This window comes from Sander lucioperca, chromosome 7 (genome assembly GCF_008315115.2).
Source record: "Sander lucioperca isolate FBNREF2018 chromosome 7, SLUC_FBN_1.2, whole genome shotgun sequence".
Classification (NCBI taxonomy): Eukaryota; Metazoa; Chordata; class Actinopteri; order Perciformes; family Percidae; genus Sander; species Sander lucioperca.
In genome coordinates this window covers 41704669-41716722 of record NC_050179.1, presented here as the reverse complement: position 1 = coordinate 41716722, position 12054 = coordinate 41704669, and the positions used below count along the sequence as shown (strand labels likewise).

Sequence of the window (12054 nt, the reverse complement as noted above, 5' to 3'; positions counted from 1 at the left end):
ATTGTTTAGTTTCACCAATTACACTTCTTCTCTACCAAACTAGTATTATTCTATTACCTAAATGGCATTCATAAATGTAAGCAGGCCTACTCTTATCAGAAACCAGTATTCATTGTGTTTGAAAATAAAATCAAACAATATAAGAACTATTTTATATTCTAAAAATAAAAAAAAACAATCAAAACGCTGAATGTATGTGCTCTCTATAACATCATATTTAATCTGATGTCGTGTTTTTCTGCCTTTATTGTAACCCGCGTCGATTATTGTTCATGTCAACTTTCAATAAAGTGTGTTAAAAATCGTTGATACATCCATGGTTTAAAGGATTAACAATAAATGTTAGTATATGAGTGCACAACAACTTTAGAGTTGGCTGACTTGATAACGGAGATCTTAGTGTGGGCTGGAATCAATAAGCGGAACTATTGCTAATCATTTTTAGTTTACAGAAAGAGGACTCATATTTTGGTTACACAGTGTCTGTAATCCTGTTGGGGAGTTTTCGTCTATGGTTTTCGCTATGACTATCTTGTTGAAAAGTTTAGGACATATTTCGGAATGTTTTCGGTAGATTGGTAACGGAAACAGTTCGTGTCCACTGCAATGTGAAGAACGCACCTTTTATACACAGGGCAATACTCTCCTCTGTGTCGGTCAGCAGCTTTTCGGATGTGAAGGACGAAGTGCAGCAGCCTTTAAGACACCTCAATGCTTGAGCTCCTAGTATGTCCGCTGTCCGAGAAGCCATTAAAGTAAGACGATACAGGATAAACATGTGCTTTAGGTAACGTTAGTGACGCGCGGATGGAGCTTGATTAACCTTTGGGGCTTTATTAGCCTATATTTGTTTCGAAAAAGATTATAGCATCGGGGCTTCAATCGCAGCAAACAGCGACATCGGTGGTTTGTAAAATGCACAGCAGATCAACGTTAACGTTTGAGCCGAAGCACTAACGTTACCACACCTCACTGATTTTAATAGTTGTAGTAGGCCTATCGTACATGTGAAATAAGTTTAAAAAACCCTGTATTATTACATCGGTTCTGATGTGTGCTGTATTAAATGTAGATGGTAATTTTCAATATGTTACAGTATAATGTTTTTGTTGACATTAAATATAAAGCTTATTGGTGTAGTGTGGGCTTAGATTAGTATCCACTGAGGGTTCATGTGTTTTAACTAAATGGTTGATATTTATGTAAAATTTCACATCATATGAGTCACAATGTGATGTGACTGGAGAATGATGTTGATTAAATTAGCCCATTACTTTTATTACCTAAAAGCAGCCACAACGGGAAACGTTCCATATTAAATTCATTCATTCATTGTCCCGTAACCCTACGTACTCTGTTAATGGTGTGGTACTTTACCGTCCGACATCGAAATTCTGGACAGCAAAGTATTAGTACACGTTTTTAGACGTAGCTACGTCAATATATAACATTACTTTCATGACAATGTGTACTACAGTACACACAATTAAGCCGTTCTTAAATGCATGTTGAAATACCTTAATTGTATTTCCAACAAAAATAAATATGTGACCATGTATATAAATACTGTGGGGTAATCTTAGTTAAAACACCTAAATTGATTACACAATCTATGTAATGGATTGCCACATTTGGCAACAGTTATCAAATTCAACATATTCAAATACTATTGAGAGACCACTTTTGGTAACAGGTATCAGGATTCATTATGTGACCATGGGAAAGTTGCAGCATGTTATGTAAATGTTACACACTGAAATATATAATATCATTGTGAAGACATCAAAGCACTATTGGAAGCGATGTGCATCATAGAAGAATTATGTTGCTTTTGTCTCGCCACAGGTACAAGACTAAGACCAATGAGCTGATCGAGGAGCTTGGTATTGCCTATCCCATAATTGACGGCATCCCCAACATGATCCCTCAGGAGGCCAAACTCATAAAGAAAGACACAGATACCTCAACCACACCAACACAGGGGTAAAACTCCATCACACCACCTTCGGCTCACTCAAGCAAGCCGACTCAACCTTGTGTTTTAAAGGCTGTTGGACTGAATGAGACAATACTTCTGTAACACTGTGACCGGATGCTGTTCAGGTCAAATGCTTTATTGTATTGCAACACAGTGAGAACCTATTCTGCATTCTAGCTACCCGGCTAAAACTACATGTAATATATCACCTCAGGTATTTATGTACTTTAGTAGTGCCCTGTAATAGAACCCAATCTGCAAGTATGTTCTCCCTGTCCATGATGGTGGGGCTGGTACCAATAGTGTCACTCTTTGGTTTGTTCTACTCTGCTGCAGTGGATGAGAACTTTCCTCAGGGCTGCACGAGCAGCAACAGTTTGTGTTTTTACAGCCTGTTGCTGCCGGTCACCATCCCTGTCTACGTCTTCTTTCACCTCTGGAGCTGGATAGGGATCAAGCTTTTTAGACACAACTAGGCCATTCTGATTCTGTTCTGTTAAAGGAAAAATGTACCTGAAAACACTTCAGTACAATTAAAATCATCTGTTGGTGATGTGTCTTCCATTTCTGGACCCATTTTGTTTGTTGGTTAATAAAAGGTAAAAATAGAATGGTTTGACTTCACATCAGCACATTACAAGCACAGCTACAATGGAGTTTAATAGCAGGAAAAGTTGCTTTCTCTACAGTCACTAGAATGAAGTACTGCTGTTATACAAGAATATACATTGTGATTGAGTTAACAAGGAAATGGACACATTGCAGGACATGAGGCGGAACTAGATCGGGCAGGCTGAAGAAAATTGAATGCAACAAAAATTACAACTCTTACTGTTAAAACAGGTCAATTTTTAGGGTAACCATGGGTGGATTTTTACCAGTTGTTACAGGTTTTTTTTAAGGTGGAGGGCTTTTGTTTGTAATCAGCTGATAAAAAAAGATTATTTTCCTTTTGAGTAGGGGGACAGTAAATACACTAAATCCTGAACATTTGGTTGGTGCAGTGTGATGCTCCATGTCATCTTGTGTTAATTCCGAGCCTTGATGTAGTTCACATTGTATGTCATGTGACAAATTACATATGCACATTCATTGCTGTGGAGGGGAAATTAATAAAGTATAGTACACAACCTAATATTGAAACTTCACTGTGTAATTTTAGAAAAACACTGTTAAAACTCAGACAATATATCTTACAGGTTGAACAGTAAGTAAACCACAGGTTCTACACAATAAATAAACATTTATTGATAAGACTTGCTTTCATACGGAACAGACAACAAACAACTATGAACTACATTTTGATGTTTCCTGAAAACATTCAAAAAACAGTCAAACTGATATTTAAGGAAGTAATACACATCTGTGCACTTAAAACACTATCAACAATATAAGTCTAAGTTGAAAATTTAAACAATGGACAAATGTATCAAGTCATCATTTATATTCTGAATATTTTTTGATTTTTCTCCAGAAGTTCATTTTGGGACAGAATTTCCTTTCTTATTGTTAAATATAACTATTTTTCTTTTCATGTGCCTAATAACATGCATGACAAGTTGAACTTTCTACTGTATATCATAAAGGGATTGACTGCCCTTACACTGTTAACATCACCCTTTTCTACTGTGATTATTACCTCTCAAGAGCAAGGTTGAGATTGAGTTTTATCGTCAAGAGTTGAATTTTAGTTAATCTGATACATGGCTGCTTTTAAACGCCAAGCCACTTAAATACTGTTCCAGACATTAAAGGGCGTCTGACTGCAGATAAGTGTCAGCAAACCTCTATTTCCATCCTTTTATATGACCTCAGTGGCCTTTTCTGCTTTTCACCTCTCTGCCTTGAGCAAGTTTCATCAGTGGAGACTCTGGTCTGGGTGACTGTCCTTCTCCTTTTGTCTTGAAAAAGAAGGACTCATTAAGTCTCATCTGGACTGCCCTCACCTGAAGTCAAACAAAAAGTAATTTTCTTACTGAACAGTGGCATAATGTGCACTTGAATTATCTTTTTTTGCAAAGTATTCTAACACAAAAACTTTTTTGCCATGGATTAGCAGGCACCACAGTTTAAAAGATAAGGGAAAGGCCAAAAACACAATTAGTACGTACATTCCGACCTTTCTACCCCTCTGTGGCTCTCATCCATGGGACAGTTTTTTTTTTAGCATTGTTCCATGGATGGCAAACATAGTTTTATAGGGGCAGTTGTAACCGTTGTTTAAGGATTATGTCAAAATTATGTCTAAGATCAGAGGTCATTTTACCCCGTAAGTGAGTACTAACTTTATGTTAATACTAATTTAGCAAAATAATGACTCATAGATGCAAATGTTATGTATTGCACTTCAACGCTAGACACACAATACATGATGATCATTTTATGGTTTAATGAAAGTTGTGTTATTGTTGCCCTATACAATTTTTTTTTGCATCACCCTATTTCTGTTAAGTCAGGGACACACTGGCCACGAAAGCACAATTTTTTCATTTTGCCTCCCATGTTATCCAATCTGTCTTTTCACACCGGCCGCAATCAGGAGCAGAGCCCCCACGGGCTGCAGCGATCGTTTTGGCGTCTCCTCTATTTCTTGCACACTTGAATGTGCCAAACCAGGTAGGTAATCAAACACAGGAATGCCCCAGCGCAGCCGGATACTTTACAAAGTAAAACACATTTCAAAATAAAACACTTAGGTTTATGGTGATTTTGGCCGTCTTGACTTTGTGTGTCTAGAGCGAGACACGCGATCAGGCACATAGAGGGACACACACACACACACACACACACACACACACACACACACACACACACACACACACACACACACAGTGGTTGTTGTTGGGTGACTACTAAACAATGGTAGTATCTATGGGAATTGACTCCCTTTGGGAGCCAGCCTCTATTAGCCATTTGAGGAACTGCAGTCTTTGGCCCTTCTGCATTGGCTTCATTTTTCAGCACCGGAAGTTTCCGCTAGACTGTCCCCTATTTGTGTTTTGAGACATAAATCATTAATTATTCTTAGATAGTATGGGTCATATTTATTTGAATTTACATGAGCTTTGTATTTAAATTGTTACCTACAGCAGATTTATGAAGAATCATGTAAAGGTTTTGATGCAAACTATAAAAAGGAAGCCAGCTTTCACCAAGGGGCCACATATTTTATTAATAGGAATGGATTTGGCCCACGGGCCACTATTTCGCTGTTTCTAATAGGAATGGATTTGGCCCACGGGCCACTATTTCCCTGTTTCTATGAAGGTAAATATGGTGCAAAATGTGAGAGCTTGTAGACTTGATGTGAGTTAAGGTTTAAAGGAGAATTCCAGTCAACTTCAACATGTAGCTATGTTGTTGTCACGTAGTGCTGTCAGTAGCGAGAAAAACGAAAATAATCGGTGTTGCCTACGCGTTCATGTTTACATGCGGGCACCATCTTGGAAAACAGTCACGAGAAGTCGAACAATGAACGCCGTGCAACCAGTAACCAGTAACATAGCTCAAACACAGCGTTTGTGATTCAACTGCTCATGACTGTTTTCCAAGATGGCGCCTGCATGCAAACATGAACGCTACTGTCTTTATAATCTATCTTTTTAATAAACTGTCTGTACGCTTCTCAATGCTTCGGTTTACATGTAGAAACCCTCATTACGCTACCATTGAAGTGTGGTGCTATTTTGAGCCTTGTTAGTGGTATAAAATAGTGACACATTCGATTAGCATGAAAACATGTCCCAGAGAATGTTTGACTCGGTACACATATGTTATTAACCCCTAGGTTCATTTTCCGCCGGAATTGTCCTTTAACATGTTCGAGATGTCATTACAAGTGCCTTGCCATGTGAACTGATTCCTTCCGAGTGAACACAGTGAATATGGCTGCAGTAGATGTGAAAGAAATGCATAAAAGTTGTGCTAATTCATACCTCTGTTTAGTTCCGGTGTTCCGGTGGTGAGACGGCAAGACGAGTGCTTAGGGACTGTCTACAAACTGTAACACCGAAAAGCGATACAAAAATATTTTCAAAAATAGGCATATGCTTATTGCATTATTACTTGTCTCCTGCTGTAGTACAACTAGCAGGAGACAAGTTATAATTGAGGTAAGTTTGGAGACACTACCTTATTTAATCATTAAATTAATAAATATTTTTGTTGTATCTCTTTTCAGTGTTGTAGTTTGTTGATGGTCCCTAAGCACTCGTCTTGCCGTCTCAACACCGGAACTAAACAGAGGTATGAATTATCACAACTTTTATGCATTTCTTTCACATCTACTGCAGCCATATTCACTGTGTTCACTCGGAAGGAATCAGTTCACATGGCAAGGCAATTGTAATGACATCTTGAACATGTTAAAAAACCTGCCCCGTTTCAGCCGCCTGGGTGCAAACTGTAGCAGTAGCATAACTCGGTGTAGGCAACACCGATTATTTTTGTTTTTCTCGCTACTGACAGCACTACGTAACAACAAACAACAGAGCTACGTGTTGAAATCGACCGGAATTCTCCTTTAAAACATTTGGTTGACAAGCCAGTTACTGTACAGGAGCAGCACAGTGTATGTGGGATTGAGTGGGAATAAACTACAGGTTGTGTTTTTATGGTAATGAAGGAACATGTCAACCAGTGCAACAGTGCAGCTCATTTATGTATTTTTAATAGGACAACAATGGTGCCAGAGGCATAAGAAATGTGGATACTTTGACTTTGGATACACACAAAATGCTTATTTGTAAGATCAACTAATTGTTGGTTTTGGTGGGATTTTTTCATGGGATTTGTTGACAGTACGAAAAATATAGAATGTTACCAGCCTCATCCCTTTAGAGCAGTGATTAAATATTGGTTCGATTTTTGGCAGTTTTGCACGTTGTGCCAAGTGGTTTTCAGGTCAGATACTTTTTGTACATCATAGCGGTTTATAAAAAGTTTGACAGAAACAACTAAGGCCCTGCAATTTCAAGATGCATTGAATTTAGGTATCTTTTATCCTCTGTAAACTACGTTTGACAAAAATGAGTGACTAAATTCCTAAAAAAAAAATAAAAATTAAACAAGTATGATTATTGTAAATTGTGCAAAACATAAATATACAAGGTGGTAGAGTTTCATGTGGTATCACCTGGGTCAGGTCTAGCTTGCCAGTGCGACAGGGGGGCTCGTCCTCGCTGGAAATTGTTGTGTCTGCAGACTCTGACTTGGGGCTCAGAATTGTTGCACTTTTACCTTGTGTGCTTGAAGACCAAGTATGTCGACCAGAAGGGTCTTTCTTTATCTCTACATCTTTCATGTCTGAAGAGCAAGATGGATGCAGGTTGGGCTCTTTGTGGTTGATGCCTTGTATCTCTCCTGGTAAAGACAATGACTTCCCTGACAAACACATCCCAAGGTCTTTTCTGGCCCTGTGCGGCAGACTTAGGTTCAAAGGTTTCAAGTCCTCAAGGTGTACAGTCACTCTACTTTTTTGGCAGAAGTTGAGGTAGGAGGAGAGCTCAGTGGTGAAGAAGTTTTCTGTCTGTGTGGAAGTGCTTTCCATGGACATAGGTGGAAGCGCTGATGGCTCATCTGACAGACATGGTGAACGGGAATGTTTCTTTGACTTTGCAGTATCCAGGGGGGAGTTTACATCCATTGGCTCATCCAGGTATTCATTCACCACACTGGGCGTTACATGTGCAGGGCGTGGTCGTTTGGTCTCCCCAGTAATGTTTGCATTTAACTCCCTCTGTGTCTGGAAGGATGATTTCTTCTTAGGATGCTGATGTGCTTTGCTTAACCACTCTTCTTCCTCCTCTTCTTCTGTGAGAAGTACATGTACTGTCTTTGGCTTATGCACATGCTCTTTTGTCTTTCTGTGATGCTGATAGAAATGTGAGTCTTGTGGACATCCTTTAAGATGCTGTTTTATAAACGCCATAGATGTGTGCACCTTGTCTCGTGGTGTTAACGTTTGAGGACTTGTAGTAACGGCTTTGTCACTGGCTTCACCACTAGAAGGTTCGGGGGGCGGAGAGCTGAATGTCTTCTGGGTGATAAACAGGTCCTGGCTGTTGATATCTTCATTAGTGCATTGGGATTCATCAGCATGTCTTTGACCATGGCTGTGTCCTGTCACTGTGACCTGTGAGCAGCTCTCACTGTCTCTCACAGCTTCATTCTCTAAGGGGATGCTCTCTTTGGGAGATTGCTGAGACGAAGAGACAAATTTAGGACGTTTGATACAGATATAGCCTGGTGATAAATCAAATGCCACTTTCTTTTTTCTTTTAGTTTTCTTCTTGCAGTCTTGGTCAGGTTTTAGCTTGTTATAACTGTGTGGATTCAATGTTTCAGGCTTCACAGTAGATTTTGCTTGTGCACTACTGCCCTGTGTAAATATTAAATTGTCATCTAGTTCCAAAGCCAATCTCTTTTTCTTCTTTTCTTTTTTCTTTTCTTTCCTTCCATCAATTGCTTCTTTGAATTTTGAGTGTTTCTTTTTCTTTTTTTTCTGGATGTTCTCATCTGTTTTTATGGTTATGTTGTTTTTGGGTTTTAGGCATTTTTTGTCCTTTTTGGAAGCATTTTTTCTTTTTTCTTTCCCAGGTGTCCAGCCCCAAGACTCCCATAATAAGTCTGTCTCCTCACTGTTGCTCATGGGTCTGTTGAACAGAAAGAGGAAAGTGCATACTTAAAAATAAAGTTACATACAGCAGTCTTGAATACATAGTTTTATATTGGTCTAACACTGGTAGACTCACTTTAATGAAAGGAAATGCTAGATAACAGATGATTATGCTATCCCTAAATGTAAATTCTAGTTACTACATTTTTCTGTTACTACTTAACGTTGTTATTACAGAATGTTACAAGCATTTCATCAACAAGCTTTGTGCCAAAACAATGTGGTGTCATATCACTAGGGGTGTCTTGTTACAATCTCATATTTCTGGAACACTTTTCCAACTAACAGACACAGCCTTGTAATAAAAAAAACTCTGTTAAAAGCAATCCAGTACACCACCACAATACCTACTGTGTTTTCTTTACATGATTATATTGTTATTTTTGTAGCATTTGTTTTACTTAGTGTTTATTTATTTTCATTATCAATTAATCGAATGATAATTTTCTCGATTAATCATAGTTGAAATGTCAAAGAATTTTGAAAAAATACTGCTTTTCAGAGCCCAGGATGACATCTACAAAAAGCTTCTTATGTCTGACCAACAGTCGTAATCATAGACATATTTACAATTATATAAAACTGAAAAAGCAAAAAACATTCACAGTAAATAAAAAAAAAGTTGCCAAGTAAGTTTTTAGCTATGGACTAATTCATTGATCGACTAACTGTTTTACCATTAACTAGGACTGCCTAATAAACTATCAACCGAGTGTGTATTTATTTTGTCTTTTAACTTATTGGCTTCTACGATTTAAGTGTACTTAAGTGTACAGCTGAAATGGTTAGTCAATTTATCGATTAGTCCATCAGCAAAAAAATTATCAAAACTATTTTGTTAATCTATTGTTTTTTTATCTATTATGGACTCTCTGTTCCAAGACCAGCAGGCTCAGGAACAGCTTCTTCCCCTCAGTGTTCACCTTTCAGAACTCTGCATCCAAGGTGACAGCAACATTCTATATTTATTCTGTTAATTCTTTATTGCTTTTTGCACTTCTGGTTAGATGCTAAACTGCATGTCGTTGTCTTAGTACATGTTTATGTGCAATGACAATAACGTTGAATGTTATCTAATCTACATGCAATAGCAACTAGGCCTGCTGCGTGTTATTTTTGGTACCACATTGTAACAGAGCACATAAAAAATATAACAGGATCACTTTTTTTATGATGGTCATTTGTACTAACGTATTTGCTTTTTTAAAAGATGTGCTAGAATTTCCTTTGAAAAAAAGTTAATTTCAGTTATCTGTGATATATTTGAAAGACTGTCTTTGCTAGTTAACGTGGGAAACTGATAGCATTTCGATTTAGTATGGTAACGTTAACGTTACATACACAGGGGTCTGAAGCAATGTAACTATCAAGTTAAAGAAGTGATTCTACTAGGAGAAATGGCAGCATAGATTTACAATTACTTATATTTTCGTATAGGGATACTGCATTTTTCACAATTTTTTACATTTCAGTCTAGTTAATATTCTACCTGAAATCTAGTGCAAGTAGTCGCAAAATCTACGAAAACACGATGCCTTTAGCAAAACCAGACTGAAAACTGCTGAAAAAGGTTTAGCATAAGTTATCTTCTTCTGACCGTATGTTTTAGCGGTTCAAAAAGGTAAACTTTATACCAAACGATTAATTTTGACCCATGTATAGGCAGTACCATAAACTGTCATTATACAAAAAAACCGTTTTTTGCAATAATTAGCTTACCTCAGAAGGCAGATTCAACTCTAGCCGGCTAACTCAACTTCAAAGACACCGTCTCTGCTTCCTCGAGTTCATGTTGCATTCATGTGCGTCTCGTAAGGCCCGGCTTTAAACAACCAGAGAGAACATCTCGTAGTTAAAAGCATTGTATAATATTTAAGGAGTTTTAAAACTACAGAGTAGCTTCGAGGAGAGAAAAACAAAACACTTTAATTAATTATTTCATTAAGTTTAATTATGAAATGTGCTATCCAAGTAGGCTACTTGAAAGAGTAACCCCGGACGGAAGTATGTCAAAAATAAAAGCCGTGGCCGTATTGGTTCAGTGGGTAAAGCAGGCGCACATATATCTGGAGGTTTATGCCTCGACGCAGAGGGTTCGAGTCCGACCTGTGACGATTTCCTGCATGTTTTCCCCCTTTCTCACCTAACTGTTCTGTCAATTAAAGGCAAAAAAAGCCCCAAAAATTATCTTTAAAATAAAAGCCCAGAAAGTCATAAAGAAATAAAGATAGATGGATAGATGAATAGATAGGTAGATCTGGACCAATGGAAGTATTTTAGCAACACTAGTTGATTTTAGGCTACATGATGCGGTTTAATATTGTGCATTTATCCATGTACGCAGCAGCCACATCTTTGAATAAGGAGTACATTGGGGCGAAAAAGTTCGTAATATAGTTTAACCTAAGTATGCTATGCGCACTATTGCGTGCGCATAGCATAGTTTGTATAAAAAAGGTGCATAAATTGCACTGTTTGCACTGTCAGACATTTAGTGTTCACCCTCTCACCAGTAGATGGCAGTATGAGTGTATTTAAATCTCTTTATGTACAGTCTGTGATTTAAATGTATACTTTTAAATCATCCATTATAAAATAAAGGAAAGGGAAATATACACAGTATTTACAGTATTGTACAGAGGGAATATTGATATTGCACAGTTAAGTAAACATTAATATTGCATTATATGAGTGAGTTGTCAGTTGTTATGTACAGTCTACTTGGAGCAGTGTTGATTGTAAAATCTGATAGCAGCAGGAAGGAAAGAACAGCGGTATCTCTCCTTTAAACATCAGGAGTGAATTAGCCTGTCGCTGAAGAAGCTGCTCAGTGCTGTTAGAGTTTAATGCATGGGGTGGGACATGTTCTCCATATTGGATGATAGCTTGGCCATCATGATCCTTTCTCGGTTCTGAGGGCATCCCAGGATAGAGCTGGCCTTCTTAACCAATCTGTTTAGGTCTGTGTCTTTCTTAACTGTTAGCTCATATGCCAACATTTATCCAAGGTATTGATACAGATGTAGAGTATTCTGGATGATTAATTGAATTGGCCTTTTGGCTGCTCTCAGCTTTCTGGGTACAGAACAGTCACTGAAAGCATCTCCAGCAGGCCATGGAAAATACTGCAACATTAAAAACAAGCCTAGATTTACCTCTGTTTTCTTCAAATCTGTGTTTAAATTCACCCATCGCAATGCATGTACTGCAGGTGCCTGTGGATATGCAAATGCTTGCTGTTTTTTTTTTACATAATGCTAGAGCCCCAAGTGATCAATTATGACGACTTTACAGAAAGGAAAATGGTTGTACCAATATTATGTCAAACTCATCTTACATACCAGTTGAATTTTTTTTGTCATGTTTTACTCCTTTGCAGTGAGCGTGTTTGAAAAGACTG

General features: G+C 37.9%; 2 protein-coding genes and 1 pseudogene across 2 annotated transcripts; 2 read left to right on the top strand and 1 right to left on the bottom strand.

Annotated features, from left to right (window-relative positions):
- The first annotated feature begins 61 nt into the window (after positions 1-61).
- LOC116048688 lies at positions 62-1989 on the top strand (annotated as a pseudogene).
- Positions 1990-1996: 7 nt separating this feature from the next.
- Positions 1997-3113, top strand: LOC116048678 (phosphatidylinositol N-acetylglucosaminyltransferase subunit Y-like). The gene has a single exon (XM_031297875.2). It carries the CDS (start codon positions 2242-2244, stop codon positions 2452-2454), a length of 213 nt encoding a protein of 70 aa, XP_031153735.1. The 5' UTR covers positions 1997-2241; the 3' UTR covers positions 2455-3113.
- Positions 3114-3737: 624 nt separating this feature from the next.
- On the bottom strand, positions 3738-10577 carry LOC116048677. The gene is made up of 3 exons (XM_031297874.2): positions 10374-10577; positions 7113-8631; positions 3738-3924 (listed from the first exon to the last, which is right to left on the bottom strand). Exons 2-3 carry the CDS (start codon positions 8625-8627, stop codon positions 3790-3792), a joined length of 1650 nt encoding a protein of 549 aa, XP_031153734.2. The 5' UTR covers positions 8628-8631; positions 10374-10577; the 3' UTR covers positions 3738-3789.
- Positions 10578-12054: the final 1477 nt, after the last annotated feature.